This window comes from Peromyscus maniculatus, chromosome 5 (genome assembly GCF_049852395.1).
Source record: "Peromyscus maniculatus bairdii isolate BWxNUB_F1_BW_parent chromosome 5, HU_Pman_BW_mat_3.1, whole genome shotgun sequence".
NCBI lineage: Eukaryota > Metazoa > Chordata > Mammalia > Rodentia > Cricetidae > Peromyscus > Peromyscus maniculatus.
Window position 1 is genome coordinate 38,563,232 of NC_134856.1, and position 26,607 is coordinate 38,589,838.

The 26,607-nt window shown below is 47.7% G+C and overlaps 1 protein-coding gene across 2 annotated transcripts in view; it reads right to left on the reverse strand.

Annotated features, from left to right (window-relative positions):
- Positions 1-6,407: 6,407 nt before the first annotated feature.
- Positions 6,408-26,607, reverse strand: part of Gfod2 (Gfo/Idh/MocA-like oxidoreductase domain containing 2) — a 41,699-nt gene continuing 21,499 nt past the window's right edge. Inside the window, exons 2-3 of one of the 2 annotated variants that reach the window (XM_006986819.4) lie at positions 16,303-16,646; positions 6,408-7,933 (exon numbers count right to left, since the gene is read on the reverse strand). In XM_006986819.4, the coding sequence (XP_006986881.1) occupies positions 7,035-7,933; positions 16,303-16,561 (1,158 nt within the window). In that variant the 5' untranslated portion in view covers positions 16,562-16,646 and the 3' untranslated portion in view covers positions 6,408-7,034. Of the gene's footprint in view, positions 7,934-10,479; positions 14,702-16,302; positions 16,647-26,607 lie in introns of those variants that run through there. The other variant, XM_076572107.1, reaches the window with a different exon arrangement.

A 26,607-nucleotide genomic window follows, 5' to 3' on the forward strand; every position in this document is an offset into this window, starting at 1 on the left:
CCTGAGCCGGACTCTCAGTTTTTATTGCTTACTCAGGCAGGGAGGGGCCTGGTGAATCTGGTCAATTTCAGGAACTTCCTGAAGCTATTTTGAGTTGTTTACCTTCCTGTTTAAGGAGCCTCCTCCAGGATGGAATGTTTTGATCTCGGAGGAAACTGTTATACAGCAGAGGGAGGTAGGCATGGTGTCTGCCTGAGGGTCAGAGAGGCTAATGGTAGGAGGTGAAGGAGAGGAACTTGGGGCAGAGGAAGTGCGTGTTAGGAACCAGTGTTTGATCCTATTGCCTGTCTCTTGAAGAAGGGCCTGCATTTGTCCTGACTTCAAGGGGGTCAAGTCTGGGATCTCCCTCTGATGTGGCAAAGTTCATTTGTCTGTCCCAAGACTGGCACTTTTAGAAAGTTTACTGCTAACCAGGTGTGGTGATGCACACCTGTGGCTAGTAAGCGGGGCTTTGGCCTTGCTGTGCATTTGGTAAGTAGAGGCAGGCAGATAATGAATTCAAGGCCAGGATATACTGCATGAGACCCTGTCTTTTAAAAAAGGAAAGGATGGGCTGGAGAGATGGTTCAGAGGTTAAGAGCACCGACTGCTCTTCGATCCTGAGTTCAATTCCCAGCACCCACATGGTGGCTCACAACCATCTGTAATGAGATCTGGCGCCCTCTTCTGTATACATAATAAATAAATAAATCTTTTTAAAAAAAATAAATAAAAAAGGAAAGGAGCCGGGAGGTGGTGGCACACATCTTTAATCCCATCACTCAGGAGGCAGAGGCAAGGCAATCTCTGAGTTTGAGGCCAGCCTGGTCTACAGAGTGAGTTCCAGAAGCCAGGGCTAGACTATTTATAAAAGCCAAAAAAAAAAAAAAAAGAAAGAAAGAAAGAAAGAAAGAAAGGAAGGAAGAAAGGAAGGAAGGGAGAGGGAGGGAGGGAGGGAGGCTGGAGAGATGGCATTTGGTAAAAGCACTTGCTGCTTTTGCAGAGGACCCAGGTTCAATTCCCAGCACCCACACAGTACCTTATTCCTGTCTAAGTCCTGTCCCAGGGGATCTGATACCCTCTTCAGGCCTCTGCCTGTACTAGATACACACTGCAGTGTACAGACATACATGCAGGCAGAGCACTCGTGTGTATTGAATACTTCTAGAAAATACTCCCTACTCATTGTCATAGAGCAACCAGACTACACTTTGCCCACAAATGGTCCCTGGTACTGGGTGGTGGTGACAGTGAATGAATTTCTTGGCGCTGTAAGGCCCCCTCACTGGATGACTGGTACCTCTGGTCCTGTAGACAGCTCTGGGGAGAGCAGATGAGTGAGGGATGTTGTAGAGACAAGGCTGCTGGTCTTCCTGGTGTCCTTCAAGCACTTCAGACATGGGGTTTCCACATGAAATGCCTTTCTTCCTGTACCAAGCTAAGATCCTGGTGTCACTTCTGACTCTATTCCTACAAGTGAATCTATCCTCTAAATTGTAAGGTCAGAACGAGGGCCTGGGCCTCAGACATCTCCAGGTAGGAGCCTCAAAAGTGCCCCTGCCTGTGGTCTCTGGTCTTACAGACACATGCAGTAATCCTACTGCACACATACACCTGCATGCTCGATGATGTCACTGTCGCTCTGGTGCCTTGCAAGTCTTACCTTTGAAACTCAATGGCTGTGTGTGAGCCCCTGACCAAGCGTGGCTGTGTGTGAGTCCCTGACCAACCATGGCTGTGTGTGAGCCCCTGATCAACCATGGCTGTGTGTGAGTCCCTGACCAAGCGTGGCTGTGTGTGAGTCCCTGACCAACCATGGCTGTGTGTGAGTCCCTGACCAAGCGTGGCTGTGTGTGTGAGTCCCTGACCAACCAGGCCTTTTATTGCTTTCATTCTGCACATGGGGCTTTCTCTAAGATGTCTTTGTGCCTTCATCCTTCTACCTGGCAAGTGCATACATACCACACACCACATACATACACGAATACATATACACCACACACTACACATATACCACACACACCACATACATACACCCCACATATACACATTCATACATGCATACATACATACCACACACACCATATACATACATACCACACACCCCCTCTTTGTGCTGAGTCAGGAAGCACCAATGCTGTCCTGAATTTGTAGCATTTTTATACTGTGAATTGTATATCTCCATTAGACTGTGCACCCTAGATCACACATCATTGGGTCACACCTACCTAGGGTTCCCATCAAAGGCCTCAGGAAGGAGGCTGCAGAGATGACAGGTATGAAACAGAACAGTTAAAGCCATCCAACGCCCACGACCTCGGGCAGGGGCTCTGGAATAATGGTCCAACATGATCACTGGATAGGAATGAGGTGGGCAGAGAGAGAGAGAGAGAGAGACAATGGGCATGGTCCACTTCCCTAGCATCTTCCCAGGCTGCTCCCCACATCGGAAGGTCACCTAGATGTTGTCTGGCCTACAGCAAGGTCACTGGCAAGCCATAAGGTCAGGACATTTCTCCCTCCATCTGCCTAGAGTAATGATTCCACCACCTCAGGTGATACTGTCCACAGGCACAATGCAGACAGAATCTGGCCCACAGAGATGAGATGCTCACGGATGATGAAGGATGTTTCAGAGCTAGATAACTGAGTTTGACCTCGTTTTATGATGAAGGAAGTAGATGCGTGCAGCGTGGCTTTACAGTACACTCTGGGGTCCAGTCCAGCTGGTCCCGTCTGCACCGTCTGTGGACCAAGGGACTCTGACTGTGGTATGAGCCAAGCATAGGAAGTACTTGCTCTTTCTGTCTCCAGAGCTGGACGTGCAGAGATCTAATACTGAGAAGGAAGTCCACGTTTGTGCTTAGAGAACAATTCCTGAGGCCTAGACCTGCAGGCTTGTCTCAGCAGGGTGCATGATGGGAGCCAGAGGAACAAATCTCTGCTGTGCTCTCACGCTCATGTAGGAGCACAGATGGTGAGGTGACTGCCACTTTACCCTGGGGACAAGTGATGCCAACACAGCTGTTCCTGGAGGAAAGCCCTTCAGGCCTAAGATAAGCCAGGGACACGCTGTCCTGGTGTGGGAGATGTCAACAGGAAGGCCGCTCAGTGTAGCAGAAGCAGAGGACAAGACGAGCAGGGATGCATGCTGCACAAGTGTGAAGGTGATGAGGAAGAGCGTAAACAAGAGTCTCGGCCACGAGAGAGGAGGAGTTCAGTGTCAAGAAAGAGGTAAGTCCATAGCCTAAAACAGGCAACAGAGTGAAGCGGTGGGAAGATGAGCCCTGCCGGAGCCTAGCCTAAGGATAAAACATGCTGTCTCTCGAAATTGTACTTACTCTTTACGCCAAGAACTGTACCTCAGTTGCCTTGAGAAATAGTTCCAAAAGAACTGCCTTGTCCTGCTATTTCTATAAACTTGCTTGACTTTATGTTTTTTTTGGGGGTGTGTGTGTGGGGGGGAGTTTGTTGTTTTTTCAAGACAGTTTCTCTGTAACAGCCCTGGCCATCCTAGAACTCACACTGTAGACCAGGCTGGCCTCAAACTCAGAGATCCGCCTGCTTCTGCCTCCCGAGTGCTGGGGTTAAAGGCGTGGTGAGCCGCCACCACTCTGGGCTTAACATCCTGGTTTTTTAAAATTAAGAAAAACGAATTGTTAGAAGTCTGTAATCATGCAAACTAAAATGTAAATCCCACCAACCAGGAAAATGCCCAAAGGTAGCGCTGTACATACAGCCAATAGAAACTGTATGAGACGACAGATCAGGATCCGACCACTCTGAGGATTAGCTTGAGTTATCAGCAGCTGATACAATAAAGTTGAGTTCTCCATCTCTCCAAGTGCAGATGGTGGTGTCTGGGGTGGGGGTCTGCTCCTCTCACAGCCTGAAATTGTGGGCAAACTGTTTATGAAGCAAAGAACAAGAATTGGTGAGATGGTCAGGGCAGCAGGAAGCGGCCGTCATATCTGGGTGTTCAAGGCCTAGGCTTTCTTGAAGGCCGATGACTTAGCAGGTATTCTGGAAGTTCTCATCTGGCTGGGGTACCAAAGGGGAGAACTAACTCAGAAGAAACTTGTACCTGAAAGTATAGTGCTGGGAGATGCTGTTGCCTTCCTCCAGGAGGGGGCGCTGCAGGACAGGCCTAGAACTAGTTTGGCTTGTCATCCCTGGGCTCTCTCAGCCACAGGCATCTGGACTTACTGCTCAAATCACCCCATTCCCAGTGACTGCCAGTTCTGTGCCAGAGATGGAAAGATGTCAGGAGTCCGCGAGGTGCCCTCAAAGCCTGTGTCTTTTGTTTTTTTTCCTTAGAGACTGGGTTTCTCTGTGTAGTTTTTTTTGTTTGTTTGCTTGGGTTTTTTTTTTGTTTTGTTTTGTTTTGTTTTGTTTTTCGAGACAGGGTTTCTCTGTGTAGCTTTGCACCTTTCCTGGAACTTGCTTTGGAGACCAGGCTGGCCTCGAACTCACAGAGATCTGCCTGGCTCTGCCTCCTGAGCGCTGGGATTAAAGGCGTGCACCACCACCGCCTGGCAAGCCTGTGTCTTCTAAAAGTAGTCCTGCCTCATGCCCACTCGATACTTGCCCCAGTACTGGGAGTTTATCTCCAAACACAAAGTTCTCTAACCTAAGCCCCACTCTGGGTCAGCAAAAAGGCTCTTTCACAAGTACATCTTCAGTCTTTGGTGGCACCCTGGCATCTTTTTTTTTCTTCTTCACGAAGGGTTTTACTGTGTACCATTTCTGGCTCTCTTGGAACTTGCTTTGTAGACCAGGCTGGCCTCAAATTCATAGAGATCTGCCTGCCTCTGCCTCCCAAGTGTTGGGATTAAAGGTGTGCGTCACCAATGCCTGACTAGGACCATGGCATTAGTAAGACACACAGGGACAGCTGGAGCTGAGTGGAGTGTTCTGGAGACAGGGCTGTCTCCTGTCACCTCCTACCTGAGGGAAGGCACTGTGCAGTGCCTTCCTAGTTCAGGCCAAGCTGAACCCTGCTGCAGAGGAGATTCCCACATGCTGGAGTAAGGTGGTTTAAGGTCAGCCGCTGGAGTCCTCACCAAGGAACTGCCCCTCTGTGCCTTCTGGTCTAAATAATGGGCATGGATTTTATTCTGAGAAAGGTTCTTGCTATGTAGCTCTGGCTGACTAGAATTCTCCCTGTAGACCAGGCTGCCCTTGAACTTACAGCAATCCTCATGCCTCTGTCTCCCAAATGCTGGGGTTACAGATTACAGCACCATGCCCAGCTCTAATGGACATATTAACAGCACCTTTCGGAATGGCTTAGAGATGAAATGAAATGATCTGCATGAGTGGTTTACTCTAGGGGACCAGAACACCAACAGCACTCCAACTTTATTTTACTTCATAAGGACAATGTTTGAAATCAGGACACGGCAGGGAAATAGGCCTGGTGATTCCCACAAGTGATGCCAAGAGGAAGAGGAAGGCCTCCCCAGGCCTTTTGGGCAAGGAGCCCAGGATTCGAAGGAGGAAGACTGGATAAGGAGTAGAGTTCATAGAGGCTTCACAATCCAGCAGATGGACAGAGAAAACAAAGGGGCAGATTTGTCCTTCAAGACCCCACCCAGCTCAGACCAGTCCCTGTCTGCAACAGCTAGTTAATGAACATGGCTGGTGACTAGCCAGCTGACTCAAGTAGTTAAACCTGCTCCAGAGGGTGGCCCAGGCCCCTTCCTCCTTATGCTCCTCCCCAAGGGCTTTCCAGGAGCCACACATGGCTTCAAGAACAGAACCCTGGGGCTGGAGATGCTCAGCAGTTAAAACTGCTTACTGCTCTTACAGAGGACCCAGGTTCAGTTCCCAGCATCCCATCAGGTAGTTCACTACTTTTTTTTTTTTTTTTTTTTTTTTGGTTTTTCGAGACAGGGTTTCTCTGTGTAGCTTTGTGCCTTTCCTGGAACTCACTTGGTAGCCCAGGCTGGCCTCGAACTCACAGAGATCCACCTGGCTCTGCCTCCCGAGTGCTGGGATTAAAGGCGTGTGCCACCACCGCCTGGCTAGCTCATTACTTCTTGCTCCAGGAAATATGATGCCATCTTCTGGCCTCTTTGAGTATCTGCACTCATGTGTACACACACAGAGACACACATAACATACACATAAATAAATAACAAATCAAAAAAAAAAACAGAAAAAAAAACCTTTCCATGACCTCCAGCCAAAGGTCCCCAGGCTCTCCTCCTATCTGAAACGGCAGGGTTGGCATCAGCCTAAAAGAAAGCCTCACACCCTGTCTACTAAGGACACTTGGAGAACTTTGGGACTCAGCCAGGAGCTGAGCCATTAGCTCGAGCTGCTATGTAGTCCACGAGAAAAGAGGACAACTAATCTACAACAAAAAACAAGCGTTCCATTATTAAAGAAACCCAGCCCCAAACAAACGACCACACACCATGATGTCACATTTTTTTCTGACTTATTTACTGACATTTCTCAGATGTTCTACAGTTCCCCTTTGTCTCCTCTCTGCCGAGTCGGGGACTCTCCTCCCTATGTATAATACAGAAATCTCCTTCTCTGTGGGAAGGGCCTGCCAGGGGGCTGAAAGGGTCTGATCACACGGGAGGGTGGGCGAAGACCCCTAAGGGATGGTCTGTGGTCCTCACCAGTCCTGAGATGCCCCAGTCCAATACGGGCAAGGCTTCTTGCCGTCGCCCCTTAGGACTCAACCAAGCTGGTTCCTTTTGTCGGGCTTTCTCCTCCTGTCAGACCACAAGTCAGGCTGAACAGCCCACAGAGTGATCTTTCAACTGGCCCTGCTCACTGGTAGAAGCACAAGGGGCCGGGCCACAGCCCTATCCTGCGTACACTGCTAGCCTGGGATGCGGCAGCAGGAGCACTTGCTGCCTTGCGAGTCTGAGGAGTCGGTAACGGACGGATGGGCTTTTTTCCGGGCCACCTTCAATCGGCTCCTAGCCCTTGCCCAAGCTGATTTATTAAAAGACACTGTCTCTGCTATAGCCAGTCACAGTCCCCAGTCCCCTCCCTGGTCCCTCTGCCCGGTGGGAGGAAGAGCATGTGTGGGCTCACAGGTTGTTCCGCTGAAGTGCTTCACACAGGTTCTGGTTGGCATCTGGCTCCTCTGTCAGCATCTCCACAGTCTCCCATTCCCCAGATCGGCTCGACCTTTTAATGGCATCCACCACGCTCTGCATATACAGTCCATCCTCGAATGAGGCGGCCATAGAGACTGGGGTGCGGTCCCAGGTGCGGCGATCCCCCTGCCCCTGGAAGGACTGGCGCAAGGCCTGCACCATATAGACCATCCCTTTCAAGTAGAGCAGCGGGACATCCTGGAGACCCTGCTCGGGGAGCCCAGCACCCACAGCCAGCGAGTCCCTCACCAGCAGCTCCTCCTGCGCGGCGGAGTTCTTCTGCCCGTAGAGGTCAGCTCCCCGGGCAACAAGGCGTCCCGCTGAGCCCACAACCATGACCTCATGGACAAAGGCACCTGGCATGTTGAAGTTGAGCGTCACTGTGCTGCAGACCCCCCCACCCATGAGCATCTGGAAAAAACAGAAGTCGTCGCTGGTGACGTGCCGGATGCCTCGGATGCTGGCATTCTGCCTCACAAAGGTCTTGAGGAGTCCGTGCACCTTCTCGGCTTTCCGGCCAGTCAAGTGGGTCAACAGGTCCACAATATAGGTACCCATGGTATGCAGGCCCCCGCCACCCATAAGCTCATCACATATCCAGCCGTAGCTGGGACTGAGAAGGCTCCCCGAGTAGATGCGGGCATCGCAGATCATCACCGCTCCCACGTAGTGCTCTGCAATCAGCTGCTTCATGCGGACAAAAGCAGGCAAGAAGCGCAGCACGTTCCCCACCAGGCTCATCAGCTGTGGGTAGTAGCGAGATGCTGTCACCATCCGGAAGGCATCTACTGACGTGGCTGCCTTCTCACATACCACATTCTTCCCAATCCCTAGGAATAAAAGACAATGGGAAATCTTCAAAGTTTCACAAGATTTGCCTTGTAGGCAAAAAAAAATAACCTTTTTTTTTCTTTTTTCTTTTTTTTTCCTGAGACAAGTTTCTCTGTGTAGCTTTGACTGTCTGGAACTCATTCTGTAGACCAGGCTGGCCTCCAACTCAAGGATCTGCCTGCCTCTGTCTCCCAGGTGATGGGATTAAAGGTGTGCATCACCACAACACACTTTTACTTCTCAAGCCTGACAAGGTGGAATATACCTGTAATCTCAGCATTTGGGCGTGTGGGTGGGATGGAGACAGGAAGATCTGGAGTTTGAGGCCAGCCTGGATTACATAAGATTCAGTCACACACACACACACACACACACACCCCTACACACCTCCAAGGCACATAGCCCAGGAATATCTCCTATAGAAACAGGTGATCTGGAATGGAGGGAGGAGACTCAGAACATACTGAAAAGGTCTCAGTGACTGGAGGAGTAAGTTCTTTCATAGAGTGGTGGAGGGCTCTGGAGATGGCCAGGACCAAGGGAGGCTTCACAGGGGATTTACCGGGGTTAAGGGAGCAGGGGCAAAGGGCACACAGAGAGGGGGTAGGACATACGCCAAGACTTTAAGGCAGAGAAGGGCCAAGAGTTACAATTGCTAACATCCTGGCTGCGTTCCAGGACACAGAACCAGAGTTCATGTGGTATTTAAAGTAATAAGGGAAAGCTCACAGACAACAGGCATCACTTACTCCCAACACATTCAAGGTGAGATCCAAAATGGTTTGGTTCTGCTCACGAGCCTGGCAGTTAGGCAGAGGCAGTGATTATTGGTACCAAGGAAGCTGACAGGCAGAACTGGATACCATCAAAGTAAGGGAAATCTTGAGAGGAACTACACTCTCTAGACCAGACTGGCCGAACTCAGAGATCTGCCTGCCTCTGCCCAGCTGTATTCCTGGTTCTTATGGAAGATCATCTTGAACAGTGTGTGCCCTGGGCACACAAGGGCTGTCTGTACTAACTGGCTCCCCAGGTACTGCCTGCCTGGTTGGAAGGGCAGCCCCCCAAGCCTTGATGGCCCTCTCCTGGGTCCTCACTGTATCTCTCTTCTGGCTGTGCGCATCTGCAAGCATCCTAGCGCTCACTCCTTCAGTCCCTGCGAGTTTTCAGATGAGACAAAGGTGGTATGCAGGTGACTTCCGGTGGCTCACTCCGGGGCACGGACTGTCCTGATGGGTGGATTCTGTTCCTACAGGCTCAGCAGGGAAACTCATCTAGCCACCTTTCACCACAAACCCTGGTTACCATAAATCCTAGATTTATGTAGGATTGACTATAAATCTTACACCAAAAAAGAAAAAGAAACTATAAAAATGACTGATGTCTCCCATGATGGATGGGCCTCCAGTCAGCCAAATAGCAAGAAAGTGCCAACTATTAGTAGCAAACTTAAAACACTGGGACCAGAAATTTCTGTCATCAAAATTTTCTCACTTCACGAAGAATGACCTGCTTTCTGTCCACCTCTCAGAGCTTTGGTTTATTACGGTGGGTTGAGTCGATCCACCTTACATACCTGGATGAAGTGAGGTAACCCAGGTAAGGCGCCTGGCTTGGCAAACTGTCCGTGACTCACTGTTACCAAACATGGGAGAGGGTGACAGCGCACCGCAGCAGAAGGGCGTCCTCCAACTGACTTTAAGATGCCCACAAATGCTACAATTCCCAGGCAAAGAGTTTCTGTGTTTAACATGTCTAATGTTTTTTCTTCTTGGGGGAGCAGTTAAGATAGAGTCTTATTCTGTAAGCCAGGCTACCTTCAAACTTACTATACTCCTTAATATATTAGTACTGCTCACTAGGCCTCTCACAGAAATGGGCTCTGTGTCGATCTTTGGGAGCTCACGCCCTCACAGAGGCCACAGCAGAGAAGGTATTTTTGGCAATGCTGCCAGCTTTACTTCCGACACCCATCCCAACCACCCTGACCCTCAAGAAGTCCACAGAACATTTATCATCAACACATATGCGGGTCTCGGGCCTGAACTCTTGGGATGACGAACCTTAGTGCTATACCAAGAGCACTTATACTTAGAGCACATGTAGACAGCACCCTATGGCATCACCGCAACTTAGGGTGCCCTTCAGTCTCCTGCTCTTCTCCAAATAACTGAAGCTTCAACAGCTGCAGGCAGGATGAAAGGAGAAGAGCTAGCTCCCTGTCACATGTCTGGGCAGGGGACAGAATGCCCAGGGCAGGCTGGCCAGGCTTTTGCATAGCGGCCCTGCAGGAGGGGAGGAGGCCCAGCTGCTGTTACCTTGCTTCTGGAGGGTCTCCAATGCTCCCCCACATTTACGATTTCTAGATGAGGGACAGGAGAATCACAATGCCAGAAGTAATTGCCATTTGGCCTTTAAACATGTGGCTGGCCAGTGAGGTATAATTAGGCTCTTAGAGACAAAACCCCACAGACAGGTGCAGTTCTGACCTCCTAGAAGCTTCCTATTACAGCAACACACGGTTCGGCTTGGGATGGACACTAACCGAGTGCAGTGAGTTTGGAGAAGGATGAGGGGAAAACCCCATTTCCAGCATGCCCAGCAGAAGAGATCTGAGACACAGGACCCAGGAGTCTTAGCATGGAAATCGAAAGTATTCAGATGTGATCGGGCTCCTGCAGGCTAACCATGCAAACTTCAACTTTCCCTAGACTTGGGTTGTCTTGAAATACATGCTTCAGTTTTTCCAGCTCTCTTGCCAGGACGTCAAAAGAGACATTATTGAATGAAAACTGCCACTTGCTTCCTGGCAGCAGGAAACAGAGTCCCTGGGTACTTTTCTTTTTCTTTCTTTTTTCTTTTGTTTGTTTTGGGATTTTTGTTTTTTACCTCAGGTTTTCTGGAGGGTAAACATGTTTTTGGGTTTTTTTTTGGTGTGTGTGTGTATGTGTTTCAAGACAGGGTTTCTCTGTGTAGCTTTGCACCTTTCCTGGAACTCACTCTGTACCCCAGGCTGGTCTCGAACTCACAGAGATCTGTCTGCCTCTGCCTCCCGAGTGCTGGGATTAAAGGCGTGAGCCACCACTGCCCGGCAAGGGTAAACATATTTTAAGCTATAAGCCTCTTTCTAGCTATAGATCCCTTAACAAGGCCCCCAGGCGCTGCCCCAGTCCTCTTGAGAACACTTCTTTGTCCCTTAGTAACACACTAAGTTCACAGGCTGGGCTTAGGTCACCGGCATCTTCCTATCCTTACTCAGATAGGCCTGGGAGTAAATGATTCATATATCAGGGTGGAGAGGGAGCCCAATAAGGACATCACTTTCATGTCTCAGGTTTAATAAAATCCAGGGAGATACACATACACACACACAGTTTTATTCATTATTATTGTGTTTGCAAGTGTATTCATAGTGTGCATGTGGGTGCACGTGCCATTGGTGCATGCTGGCCAGAGGACAGCGCTGTGGAGTTGGCTCTCTCCTTTCACCGTTATGTGGGTTCCGGAGATAAATTCAGGTTGCCAAAAAAAAAAAAGAGACAAAATAACAAAAAAGGTTTTATAGAGCTGGAGAGATGGCTCAGTGGTTAAGAGGACTTGATGCTCTTGCAGAGGACCCGAGTTCAGTTCCCAGCACCTACCTGGTGGCTCACAACCATCTGTAACTCCAGTTCCAGAGGAGTCAACTCCCTCTTCTGACCTCCTCAGACACCAGGCATGCATGTGGTGCTCATATATATATGCAGACAAACACCCATGAAATAAAAGTAAATTTTTAAAAATTATTTATTTTTATTTTATGTTCATTGGTGTTTTACCTGCATGTACATCTGTGTGAGGGTATCAGACGTCCTGGAATTGGAGTTACAGACAGGTGTGAGCTGCCATGTGGGTGCTGGGAATTGAACCCAGGTCCTCTGGAAGAGCAGCCAGTGTTCTCAACTGCTGAGTCATCTCTCCAGCCCTTGATTTAATTTTTTTTTTTTTTTTTTTTTTTTTGAGACAAGGTCTCCCTATGTAGTCCTGGCTGTCATGGAACTCACTATATAAGACCAGGCTGGCCACAGATATCTGCCAGCCTCTCCTTTCTGAACGCTGAGATTAAAGGTGTGCACATTCACACCTGGCCCAGCTAATAGAAATACAAGTTTGAAAACCAGCTCTCACTCTTGCCTATAGCCAATCTCCATTTTTTTCCTGGTCACAGGTCCACCAGCAAAGTAGACTACAGGTGTGGAAAGTAAACGTCTTGTTAGCCAGGTATGCTAGGTCCTGGGTCAAGCACTGGGGTAACACCGTATCAGTCATGGACTTAACTTGAAAAATTATACGTTAGGGGTTCATATGACCATACGGTAATATGACCAATACAGTATAGACCACACAGCAGGAATCTGGTCTGGCCTGGGCTCAGGAAAGCTTCCTAAGGAACTGGAGTTCTTGAGATTAAATTATCTGGGTCAGTCTGCTTGGAGAGAGATCTTTTGTTATCATAACAGCCCATGAGAAAAGAATTAATAAACTTACTGTGTATGTGTAAAATACATATAGACATACATATGTATTTAATTTTAGTTAATTTTATAAACTTTATTACTTCACAACAACAACAAAACCCTTTTAAATAACATACCAAAATCAACCAGACCTGAAGTCTTATCTCAGTGAATTTCCATATAATTATAACGCCATTCTGAAGCTGTGGAGCGTCACACTGGATTTTACACTTTTACTATGGAATATATTTTTATGCATTTATTCATCACCAAATATGAAAACTCCTTGGCAGAATTAGAACTAGGAAACAAGTCACTCATTATCCTCTTTCATAACTCAGACTGGGGAGCAGGCTGGATGGGGACCTGAGTGAATTCCCAGCACCCATGTAAATACCAGGCCCTGTAGCACAGACAATAACCCCAGGGCTTAGGATGCAGGGAGTGGACACAGAGAGAGGTACCACGGGGCTTAGGATGGGGAGTGGACACAGACAGAGGTACCCCAGGGCTTAGGATGCAGGGAGTGGACCCAGAGAGAGGTACCCCAGGGCTTAGGATGCAGGGAGTGGACCCAGAGAGAGGTACCTCAGGGCTTAGGATGGGGAGTGGACACAGACAGAGGTACCCCAGGGCTTAGGATGGGGAGTGGACACAGACAGAGGTACCCCAGGGCTTAGGATGCAGGGAGTGGACACAGACAGAGGTACCCCAGGGCTTAGGATGCAGGGAGTGGACACAGAGAGAGGTACCTCAGGGCTTAGGATGGGGAGTGGACACAGACAGAGGTACCCCAGGGCTTAGGATGCAGGGAGTGGACCCAGAGAGAGGTACCACGGGGCTTAGAAAGTAGAGTGGACACAGAGAGAGGTACCCCAGGGCTTAGGATGGGGAGTGGACACAGACAGAGGTACCCCAGGGCTTAGGATGCAGGGAGTGGACACAGACAGAGGTATCCCAGGGCTTAGGATGCAGGGAGTGGACACAGAGAGAGGTACCCCAGGGCTTAGGATGCAGGGAGTGGACACAGAGAGAGGTACCCCAGGGCTTAGGATGGGGAGTGGACACAGACAGAGGTACCCCAGGGCTTAGGATGCAGAGTGGACACAGAGAGATGTACCCCAGGGTTTAGGATGCAGGGAGTGGACACAGAGAGATGTACCCCAGGGGCTTACTGGCTGGCCAGTCTAGTTGAAATGGTGAACTCCTGGTTCAGTGTCTCAAAAAATAAGGTAGATAGGGCTGGAGAGCCCCCAAGTTCAATTCCCAGCACCCATGTGGGCCACTCATAACTGCCTGTAACTCCAGCTCCAGGAAGATCTGACGGGCTTCCTCCCTGGGCACCTGCATTCACATCCCTCCCCCATCCTGTAAATTAAAAATAAAATTACCCAATATCAACTTCTAGTTTCTATATGTGGCATAAAGGGACATGCATTCCTGCACACAGTGTGTAACATGGACACCACAAACACAAAATCAAAACAAAAAGTACTCTAATGAGAAGGAAAAGCAATTTTACCTACTGACCAAGACTTAGAAAAAAAGCCAAGTAACATTCCTGGGCCTCAGTTGCATTTTCTTTTTTTTATTTGTTTGGGGTACTGGGTATTGAACCCAAAGCCTCATGCGCACCTGAGCTATACCCCCAAGTCCCAGTGGGGCTCAGATTCAGAGGAAAGCTTTGAGGAGTCAGTCTCTCCTTCCACCCTGTGTGTTCAGGGCATCAAACTCAGGTTGTCAGCCCTGGCAGCAAGTGCCCTTAATCACCACGCTGTCTCACTGGCCCTTTCTTTCCTTTTCCTTTTCGGTTTGTATGTTTTGTTTTGTTTTGTTTTCTCAAAACAGGGTTTCTCTGTGTAACAGCTCTGGCTGTCCGGGAACTTGCTCTGTGGACCAGGCTGGCCTCGAACTCATAGAGTTCCACGTGCCTCTGCCTACCGAGTGCTGGGACTAAAGGCGTGCGCCACCACCGCCTGGCTTTACTTTTCTTTTTTAAACAGGTATATACATACCATCACACTTAGTCTTTTATGGCTCTGGAGTCTGAACCCTGGTTTTCATACACACTAAGCAGACATTACCAGCTGAACCACATCCTTTAATTGACAACAAAGACATCACTATGAGTCTGTGACCTTTCATCCACAGTGTGCATGAGAACCACCAAGGAAGCGCCCAGCCACAGTGTGGGGTCCACCCAGAGACAGCATGTTTAAGGTGCTTCACAAATGATAGTTCTACTCTTTTGTTTGTTTGGTTTTGGTGCCTGTCCTGGATCTCGCTCTGTAGACCAGGCTGGCCTCGAACTCACAGAGATCTGCCTGGCTCTGCCACCCAAGTGCTGGGATTAAAAACGTGCGCCACCACTGCCCGGCTGACAGTTCTGCTCTTACAACTGTCCTAGAGGACATCGCTTCTTTGGTGGTGCGTGCGGGGACTCCTGCAGTGTGGGGGGAACTGGAAGCTTCTGTGAGAACTCTCACTAAGAAAGTGAGAGCACACATTGGGGGCTGACCAGACACTGCTCAGGGCACCCGCAGACCTCACTGGTTCCGACTGGCCTGAGAAGTCTGAGAAGACATCCGTCTGTGTCACATGTGTCTCTATCTGCAAGTCTGTGTCAGTGTCGTGTGCCTTACGGTACTGTTTTTCACCCTCTGTACCTTTTATGTGCTTACCGTATTATAACACAACCCAAGAAATAGGCTTAGTTAAATGGAAGCTTTAAGTACTATGTGTGAAAACTTCTTACATGGTCCAGGTTTAAAGGAGCTGAGCTAAAATTAGAGACTATTCCAACAGCTACTGACTAAGAGACTGTCTTGTCTTCTTCCACCTCTAAACAGACTGCAGTTATAAAGCTTGGAACCGTAATTAAAAACAAAAGAAAGGCCGGGCGATGGTGGCGCATGGCTTTAATCCCAGCACTCAGGAGGCAGAGCCAGACGGATCTCTGTGAGCTCGAGGCCAGCCTGGTCTACAGAGCGAGATCCAGGACAGGCACCAAAACTACACAGAGAAACCCTGTCTCAAAAAACAAAAACAAACAAAAAAAACACCCCCCCAAAAAAAAGGCTCACAAAGAAAAAGAGCAGAAGAGACAGATCAATAACAGAAAGAAAAGCCAGGAGCAACACTCAGAAGTGGCAGGATGTGAGTTGGGGGACAGCCTGGGCTACCTAGGTAAAATCTTGTCTCAAGATATGTATGATGGAGAGAAACATCTGTCTATAGTTCACAGGCAAGAGGAAGTCACTAGAAATTGAAGATCAGTTGGTCAGGCCACACCCAGGCAGGGTCAGAGGGCCCCAAGCCCAGTTTCCCAAGAGAATGGAAATGTGAGCAAGAGGTCCTGTGGTTGGTGTCAGGAAAGCCGGGGCTGACAGGGAGCCTTCCTGCTGTCTGGCAATCGGAGATTGCAGCTTGCCAGGAAGGGTGGTGCTCCTACAGTCACGGGCTGACAAAGCATGGGAAACAGCAGCCTTCTAGACAGCCTCCTCTCCTTCCTGTGGTGCTGTGTGCTACAGAACGGCAAGACAAACATCAATCACGACTGACGTCGCAGGGTCTAGGGAATGCTGACTTCCCAGACGCAGACCCGAGAGTCAAGAAGTCCAACCGTCTCCTTGACGGGCTGAGTTTCTGCTCAGAGGGCTCCTAAGTGAATGAGGGTAGAGAAGGCTGAACCCTTTTTTCCTCTTTAGAGCTTTTGGAATCTCTAACGTTCCCTTCCTCAGCCCTGCCCCAGAGTACTACTACTTCCAGATGCAGACAGAGAAGGAATGCCCAGGCCTAGGGGAGGGCAGTGAGCTGTGGAGGACTGCCCAGAAGAGAACAGAATCCGCCTGCTAGGGCCTGAAGGTGCATACCTAGAGCCTTCACGGATATCTGCCGGGTGAGTGGAGGTGGGATGTTGATGCACACCAGGTCTACATCTTGATGCAGCAAGACGTCATCGGTCCGGCTGGTGTAGAAGGTGATATTCATCTCCTCGGCCAGCTGCTTGGCTTCCTCCTCGGTCTTTCCCCACAGGGCCTCCACGGTGAACCCCTCTGCCCTCAGCAGGGGCACCAGGACCCGGGCTGAGCTGCCAGTCCCAAACACGCCCACTCCGGGCAGCAACTTCATCCTGGCCTCTGTTCACCAACTCATCTCCTTACAAGGGTCTCCAGAATGGAGCTGACCTTCCCATAGTCCTGATCAAACATGGCTCCTAAAACAGTAAGACACAAACTGGTTAGTGGTGGAGATCACACTCAGTGGAACCTACGTTCTTGGGTAATTTGGAAGCAACAAGTTCTCTACCCCCAAAGCACAAATGAAGTATTTTTACAAAATAAAAAGCTGAAGGGTCTTGTTCCTGGAACACTGAAAGATACCACACAGTCACCTGTTAGACACAGAAAATTAAATAAACAAAAGAAAAGTGGTGGTCAAATCTTTATTCTGCTAAAGTTTCTGTATAATCCTGGGCAAGTAATTTAGCCTTCAAGGCTTCAACCACCAAAAAAAAAAATAAAAAAATAAAGGATTCATCTTAAACTTCCTCCTCCTTTTAAAAAGTAGTGTGTGTGTGTGTGTGTGTGTGTGTGTGGTGTGTGTATGTGTGTGTGTGTGTATGTGTATGTATGTGTGTGTGTGTGTGTGTGTGTGTGTGTGTGGTGTGTATGTGTATGTATGTGTGTGTGTGTGTGTGGTGTGTGTATGTGTGTGTGTGTGTGTGTGTGTATGTGTGTGTGTGTGTGTGTGTGTGTGTGTGTGTGTGTGTGTGTGTGTTCCTGAGTATATGTCTGTGCATTACACATGTGCAGGAAATCATGGAGGCCAGAAGAGGGCACTGGATCCCCTGGCATTGGAGTTACAGGCACCGTGACCCTCCGTGTGGACGCTGGGAAGGGAACCAGGTCCTCTGGGAGAGCAGCCATGCTCTTCACTACCGAGTCACTTCTCCAGCCCTTAAAGTCCGCTCTCGCTGTAAACATCCAGTGTTTCGCGGTATGACGATGGGAAAGGAGGAAATAAAAGCAGCGCACAAGGAAGGAGAAGCAGCTGCTCCACAGCACCATGAAAACAAGCGTTAGGGTGGAGGCTGGGGAGGCCTGCCACGCATCCGTCAGGTCAAGGGTTCGAGTCCCCAACCAAAAAACAAAAAAACAAAACAAAAGAAATTGTTCTCTTTTCCTTCTTCTTTTTTTTGTAATCAGATATTCTCGGGGGAGAACATGAAAGTCTCGGGAAGGAGTACTATGCATGTGAGGCTAGCCTGACCTATATAACAAGAGTCTGTCTCAAAAAAAGAGTGAAAAAAAAAAAGATAGAAAAAGAAAGCCAAGCATGATGATACACTCCTTTAATCCCAGCTCTTAGGAGGCAGAGGTAGGTGGATATCTGTGAATTTGGGTCCAGCTCGTTCTACATACTGAGTTCCAAGACAGCCAGGGCTACATAGAGACTCTGTCTCAAAAAAAAACAAAACAAAAACCCCAAACAAAAAGACCGAAAAACAAGGGTAGCTAATAAAAATGACAGGTTAGATAAGTAACACTGGGCACAGGGCACAGGCTACTAAAACCACAGGGTACAGGGGCGTCAGCCACCTGAGCTCATTTACCACACACTCACTGTAAAGGGGAGGGACGTGCTGGGTCCACAAGGTGGCCCTGCAGCATCCTGTACTGCTGACAGGACGTCTGTGCCTCTGTGAGCCACCGAAACAAGCATGGCGTAGGAGCTGGCAACTGCAGACCTTCAGTGGTGTGTGTGTGTGTGTGTGTGTGTGTGTGTGTGTGTGAGAGAGAGAGAGAGAGAGAGAGAGAGAGAGAGAGAGAGAGAGAGAGAGAGAGAGATAGATAGATAGATTAGGGTATTTGTTTATTTACTTATTTCCAGACAGCGTCTTGTGTATCCAGGGTGGCCTAAACCTATGAACCACACCCGCTTTTAGGTGCTAGGGAATGAACCCAGGGCTTCACGTGCGCCAGACAAAGCTTTCTACCAACTGAAGTATATTCTCAGCCCGGTTTGTGCTATCTTCTGTGCCCACTGTGGACGTGGAGCCTGGCTGGCCCCTGTGCACTATCACTGGGATTTTGTCTTACCCTATTTATTTACTCACTATGAAGGCCTGTGTGTCTGGAACTAAACACAGAGACCAGTCTGGCCTCAATTCAACAGAGATACATCTGTCTTTGCCTTTCATGTTGGGACTAAAGGTTGAAGCCACTAAGCCTGGCTCTGCAGACCACTGATTATTAAAGCCAGAGGTGTCCATATCCTCTCTAAAATGATGTCCAGGACAACACATTTCCTCCTGTTTTACACTGAATGCCTAACCACTCTAGTCATATACTGTGTATATATAAATAAATAATATATGCATACATTCTATTTATTTATTTGTTAGTTAGTTAGTTGGTTATTTTTTGAAACAGAGTTTTTCTGTGTAGCCCTGGCTATCCTGGAACTCAATTTATAGACCAGGTTGGCTTTGAACTCAGAGACCCATTGGCTTCTGCCTCCCAAGTGCTAGGCCTAAAAGACGTGCACCACCACTGCCCAGGGACATACACATTCTGAAGCACTGGTGGTGTAAAATAACAAAATGGAGATTTTTTTTTTTTTTTTGGTTTTTCGAGACAGGGTTTCTCTGTGTAGCTTTGCGCCTTTCCTGGGACTCACTTGGTAGCCCAGGCTGGTCTCGAACTCCCAGAGATCCGCCTGGCTCTGCCTCCTGAGTGCTGGGATTAAAGGCGTGCGCCACCACCGCCCAGCCAAAATGGAGATTTTTAAAGAACCTGTTTTACTACCGCCGACCTCTGCGGAAACTAAATGGCATGAAACTAAGCAAGCTGGGTGACTGGGTGTTGACTTCCTGCTCAAGCAGGAACAGCTAGTCTGCCTGGTTTATTTCGGTGGCTACTCTTTCTCATCCCTAAATTTCTTACTCTTTGTCTGAAAAATCTTGGCATTTGCCTTTCACATGCCCCTGAAGATCTAAACAAATCCAGCCTCATCCAGCTCATGTGAATTCCAATCCACTGTCAGGAATGCACAGGACAAGAATTAGGTGACGGGGAAGGCAGTACAGAGAGAAGCAGGGTTTCAAATCCTGGCTCTACCACTTACAGCCGGGTGGCCTTCACTCAGGTGGCCGAGTAAGCTGGTCACTTTCTTTCTCTCCACCCCCTTTCTCTCCTCCCTCCCTCCCTCCCCCCCCCTTTTTTTTTTTTTTGAGACAATGTTTCACACTATAGCCTAGAACTCACTATGTAACTCGGGCTGACCTCAAACGCACAGCAAAGCGCCTGTCTCAGCTCCCCAGGGCTGTGATTACAGGTGTGCACCATCACATGTAGCCAGCTCAGCTTTTTAAAAAGATTATGTATCTTTAGACTTACATTCTCTGTATGTATGGAGGGTTATGACATGAACAAAGTATAATGTATATATGTTTGAAAATGCTGTAACCAACCCCATTATTTTATATGCTAACTAAATAACATTTTTAAAAAGAGAAAAAAAGATTTGCTGTCGGGTATGTATAGAGAGAAGCCTTCCACCAAAGACTTGTCAGTGAGAAAGAAAGAAGCTATAGTGAAATACAGGGGACTATGTTGAGATTCATGGTTTTGTGTTTGCTGGGTTTTAAAGGAAAGGGCTTATTTTTGGCTTACAGTTCTAGGGGATGGTCCACACGGCATAAGACAATAGCTGCAGAGGTAGCTGGCCACATGGAGTCCACAGTCAGGAAGCAGAGAGCAGTGAAATCATTTTTGTAAAAAGCACGATCTCATATATTTCAGGCTAGCCTCTAACTCATCATGTAGCTGAAGGTGACCTTGAACTCCTGCTACTTGTGCCTACCAAGTGCACTACTAAACCAGCTCAAAGTTGCATGCTTTTCTGAATTTAAAATATTTATTATTAGTGTATGTGTTTGAGTGTAGACAAGCACATAGCAAGGCATACATGTAGAGGTCAAAGAGTAACTTTTGGGAGTTATTCTCTCCACCATGGGTTCTGGGGACCAAACTCAAGTCATCACGTTACTGTAGCAAGTGCCTGTGCCCACTGAGTCATCTCATTAGACAAGATTTCGTTTTCAAATAACTCAAATAGTGATGCCTAATATTCAGAAGCAGCAGAAGCAAATAAATAAGTAAATAAATAGTGGGGACTGGGGGCTGGAAAGATGGCTCAGTGGTTGAGAGCAGTGACTGCTCTTCCAGAAGAGCCGGGTTCAATTCTCAGCACCCACATGGCAGCTCACAACTGTCTGTAACTCCAGTTTCCAGTTCCAGGCCTTCTGACATCCTCACATAGACATACATGCAGGTGAAACACCAATGAACATAAAATAAAAATAAATTAAAAACAATGAATAGTGGGGACTATGGAGCTGGCTCAGGAGGCAAGAATGCTTGCAATATAAGCATGAAGACATGAATTCAAATCCCCAATACCTATGTAAAAAGCCGGGTGCAGCTTTGTGAGCCTGCAACCCCAGCATCTGGAACGCAGAGACAGGTGGTTCCCAGGAGCTTGCTGGCTGGCCAGTCTAGCCAGAATGGCAAGCTTCTGGTTCAGTGACAGGCCCTGTCTCAACAGAATAAGACGCAGAGTAATAGAGGGGCCACCTGGCATCTTTCTCTGGCCTCCACAGCCACAGGCCCAGATGTGGGCACCACACCCTCCGCACACAAATCAAACAACCAGCTATGCAGGAAGACAAAGGTAACCCTGAGCTAATTGCATGCGTACAGCCCATCAGGCAGTATGGGCTGTCTTTAAGTCTATACAATCTTGTCTGAAAGCTGAGAAAACAGAAGCTCCGAGAGACTTTCCCAACACCCACAGCTGGCTGTGAGCAGCACACCTGCCACACACTGTGAAAACCTCCACAGGTTATTTGGCTCTCCTGAGACTCTGCAAGTTACTGAGGAACACGTGTGCTCTCAGAGCACACTCTTGTCCCTGGTGATGAGTGTGAGCCTGAAAAGTTCCTCTGTCACCAACCTTACTGCTTGCCGGGGATCTATCACTCAGCCAACACAATCTGTTTATGTATCACATCTTTACGGCAAGTTTAACAGGGGGCTGTGGGTATGAAAACCCTGAGTTCAGGGATGAAGAGTCAGAAGGGTCAGCAGGAGTCAGAGCTGGCAGCATCAAGTAACAGTCTAAGGATGGACTCGGGCAGATGGTTTGCTCAGTCCTCCTGGTCTGCCCTGCTGCCTCGGATTCAGAAGGCCAGTTCCTAAGGAGCAAGACTCCAGGTCATCTGGTTTCTGAGCCCCTAGAAGAAATCTGAGAGCAGGAAGGTCAAGGCACTAATCCTGTGACCTCTTTTCAGACACGGTTCTAGCAGGATCTATGTTCTTTGACTGAGGTCACAGTCCTATGGGAGACTATTGAGGATCCTGTTCCTTGACCATAGCTTTGGCTGGGTTCCAGGCACACCCACTTTTCCTCCATTGTATCTGGGATGGGGGCATGACCAGGTACTGTCAGTCCTTGACAGTCTCTTGGTGCTTTACCATCCATTATAGGGCCGCTTGGCTGTTCATGCAATTGTAAATAATCCCTTCATTCAAAGTTTCTTATTAACCTCTGCTTGTACTGGTTGTTTCCTGTAAGCAGCTAAGTACCACTGATTTCCTTTTTAAAGCTGGCACAAAAATGAGGGCGGAATAGATTTAGGAGACACTTGATAAAAAGAAACAGTTACAATACCAAAAGACAAAGGCCAGGAAGGCGGTTCAGTGAGTACAGTGCTTGCCACAAAAGCAGAAGGACCTGGGACTGGATCCCTAGTATTCCACAAAAAGCCAGGGAATGCCCAGGAATCAAGAAAGAAAGATCCCTGGGGCTTCCAGGTTAGCTAGTCCAGCTGAATCAGAAAGCTCCGGGTTCAGTGGCAGGCTCTTCCTCAGAAATTAAGGTAGAAGGCTTGGAGACGGCACAGTGGTTACAGCACTTGTTATACAAGCAGGAATTCGGATCTACTGAACTGATGTGAATGCCGGATGGGCATGGCTACCTGTAATTCTAGGCTTGGAAGATGGAGACAAGATCTCCGGAGCAAGCTCACTAGCTAGACTAGACAGACATATTAGTGAGCTCTGCCTTTGACTGAGACCCTGACTCAGAGCATAAGATGAAGAGAAATGGAAGATCTCCACTATCAACCACAAGCTCACACACCCACACTCATACACGTGGAAAAAGAAGACAACGCAAAAGGTGGCGGGGCTGGTGAGATGGCTTAGCAGGTAGAGGCTCTTACCACTAAGTTTGAAGACCTGAGTTTGAGCCCTAGAACTGACACAGTAGGAGAAAAGCAATTCCCACAAGTTGTCCTCAACCTCCACACTTGAGTCACGGCATATGTATACCTATATGTATATGCACATGTGTTGTCTTAGTTAAGTTTACTGTTGCTATAATGGAACACCATGAAAAGGTTTATTTCACTCACAGTTCCATGTAACAGTTCATTATCAGAAGCAGTGAGGGCAGGGACTTAAGTTGGGCAGGAACCTGGAGGCAGGAGCTGATGCAGAAGCCACGGAGGAGTGCAGCTTACTGGCTGGCTCCTCATGACTTACTCATTTCATTTCATTTTCATTTTGAACCCAGGACCACCACCAGCCCAAGGATGGCACCACCCACAATGAGCTGGGCCCTCCCCATCAATCACTAATTAAGAAAATGCCCTACAGGCCTGCCTACAGCCCATTCTAATTGAGGTATTTTCTTAATTGAGGTTCCCTCCTCTCAGATGATTTTAGCTTGTGTCAAGTTGACGTAAAAACTATCTAGTACACGTGTGCACATACACAACTAAATGTTTAAAATATATATAGCTCGGCAATAGTAACACACCCCTTTAATCCCAGCACTCTGGGATTCTGAGTTAGTGGCTGATTTCATTGGGCAGCTCACACAGGAGTGAGGACTTAGGTCAGAAGATGCCTGTGAATCCTTCTTTGTCTATTGTTATGTGAGGTCTCAACACACCAAGGTAAAAGTCAAAATGGATTAGTGCTGAGGTTATAGCATTTTCTTTCTTTCTTTTTTCTTTTTGTCTAAATAAAAAAAGTTTTAATTCTAACACAGTAAAACTATATGCAATAAGAACAATTATCAGGTAAGAATTACATTTATAATGTCCAGTCCATTTATATTTGGCAAATTTGAAGAAAGTACTGTATTATCTATCGTATCTTAGTCCAAAATTTTATACCTAAACCATTTTCTATCATATCTTGTATTACCATCTCAAAACTACCTTTTGGGACCTCAAAACATTCTCCTAGATAAGCAATTTAAGCTTTTCTGTCTCACAACCCCATACATTTTATACCTCCTTTGTGAGTTTCTTTATCATTTTCATTCATGTTACATGTCCCCGAGTTTAAACTAGACCGTTATCCGACTTTCTCAGATATTAGAGAGCGAGTAGGTAAATTTCCCCAAAAGACCAGTGTCAACTAGCATGGCAATAAAGACTTCTTTGCTCTCCCTTCATGTAAAAAAGGAAACCTCAGTGATTACAAAGAAAGTGAAAAACTTCTTGCCTTTAGTTTGTTTTCTTCTGCCTTTTTAATTAAAAAAAAAAAAAGAAAAAAAAAAAGAAAAAAAGTTTATAGGTGTTTTGCCTGTTCTTATGCACGTGCAAAAAACTGCATGCTTGGACTAAAGTTAAGAAACAGCTGTGGCCAGGCAGTGGTGGCGCACGCCTTTAATCCCAGCACTCGGGAGGCAGAGCCAGGCTGATCTCCATGAGTTTGAGGCCAGCCTGGGCTACAGAGTGAGTTCCAGGAAAGGTGCAAAGCTACACAGAGAAACCCTGTCTGGGAGGGAAAAAAAAAAAGAAAAGGAAAAAGAAAGAAAGAAACAGCTGTGAGCAGCTGCTGGGAACCAAACCCAGGTCCCCTGCAAGAGCAGCAGCCAGTGCTCTTAACCGTGGAGCCATCTCTCTGGCCCCCTCCAGCCCTTTTCAAACTCTAAACCAGCCTCTTCTTGGCTCACTGAGACACTTATCCTGTTTTAAGGAATGAAGTGTTACATGATTCTAAAACTAAAAATAAAGCCAACTGTGAAAGTTAAATTAAATTATTGTAATTTTGTTCTTTATAATGTTGGGATTGTAATATGTAAAGCTAAATCCTGTATTTCCCATACTTCCTTGCATAGAGGTTTATCTAGTGAGATAAAAATAGAAGGTACAGTTTGCTAAAACTTGTGGATTTTTTTCCCCCAGGACAGGGTTTCTCTGTGTAGCCCTGGCTGTCCTAGAACTCACTCTGTAGACCAGGCTAGCCTCAAACTCAGAGATCCACCTGCCTCTGCCTCTGCCTCCCGAGCACGGAGATTAAAGGTGTGCACCACCACCTGGCCGACTTGGAGATTTTTTTTTTTTTTTTTTTGAGCTGAGGATCGAACCCAGGGCCTTGCACTTGCTAGGCAAGCGCTCTGCCACTGAGCTAAATCCCCAACCGCTGGAGATTTTTTTTTTTTTAAGAGAAATAAAAAAAAGGGGGTCTACAGTGAAGACTCAGCAGTCAAGAGCACCTTTTCTTATTGCCAATAGAATATCTGAACACGCAACAACTTCCTGCAGCATAATCAGACATGATCCATAGCCTCAGGGAACACATGTCATGACAAGACAGGCATTTAAGTGAATCTATTTTAAGGGATGACAGGGCACAGTGGCATATGCTTGTAGTCATAGAGCTCAAGTGGAGACTGCAGGTGTTCAAGGAGGATCAAGGGTTCAAGGCCAGAGCAGCTCTATATTAAAGCCAGCCCTGGGCTATAAGAGATCCACACACACACACACACACACACACATACAAGCACACACACAAGATATACTAAGTGGATACTTGTATGGAGCACAGGGAAAACACCACTAACTACAGGGCTGGAGATGGCATGTGAACAGGAAGCCTTCCTGGAGGAAGTGCTGAAAGAGCCCTGAATTGATGAGAAAGACAAGTGATAATAAAGTCCTCCATCACATTCATGTCAAGGCCCCTCTTAAATGGCAGCCCACTTCTGTCTCTCAGGACATTTCAGTCAAGGTTTCCTTCCTTCCTTCCTACCTACCTTTCTTTCTTCCTCTCTCTCTTTTTGAGACAAGAATCTCAACAAGAATGGCAGGCAACTCAACTGCCTCCACCTCTTGTGTGCTGGGACTGAAGACATGCGCCACCACCCTCAGCTTGAGCATTCTTCTTTAGATGGACTTACATCCTCAGGACTCCTCCACCCATAGAACCCCCATGACTGTGCTAGGTGGTGGGCATGCAATCACGGCCCACGCCGACTTCGAGATAGCTGGACTGTTTGGTAGCCATTAGCAGGATGAAAAGACATTAGGACAGATTTCTCAGTCAACAGCTTGTAAAACCAGAGTGAAAGAGGATTCAGTAACCAGACAGAGAAATGGGACCTGAGTCATAACGCTTGGCCCTGGGAAGAGACACGGTATGCTGAACAGCCTGGAAGGCCATTAACTGATAACTAAACCCAGTTCCAGAAGTCCCAGGTATGCCCACAGGCCACCAAGGAGAGCTATGAAAGCAGATCAGCATAAAATCAATCATTAAAATACTGAGCTTTTTGTTTGTTTTGCTTGTTTTTTAGGTTTTTTGTTTGTAATTCAACTGCACGGCTCTCAAGTGTGAACCTGTAGATGAAGAAGGTGTACAGGAGTATCAAAGGGTTGGGTTCACTGGCAGGAACTAAGATAGCTACTCAGCAGAAGGCTTCCTGGTAAAGACCAAGTACACCCCACTGGCCCCTCCAGTGCCAATCCAAATGGGTTTGTCAGTGACCCTCAGGAAAGCTTCCGCCCTTATAACTAGCCTCAGCCGGGCGGTGGTGGCTCATGTCTTTAATCCCAACACTCGGAGGCAGAACCAGGTGGATCTCTGTGAGTTTGAGGCCAGCCAGACCAACAGAGTGAGTTACACAGAGAAACGTTGTCTCGGAAAAACAAAACAAACAAACAAAAAACCTTACCTAAACTATGGGGACAATGGCTCTTTGCCCACTGTCCACTCTCACCCCTTGAGAGTGTTTGGCTCTGCCATGGTTTCTTTTTATTACTCTGCAATAAAATGCCTGTCTTCTACACTACATTCTGTGTTTCATCTGAATTC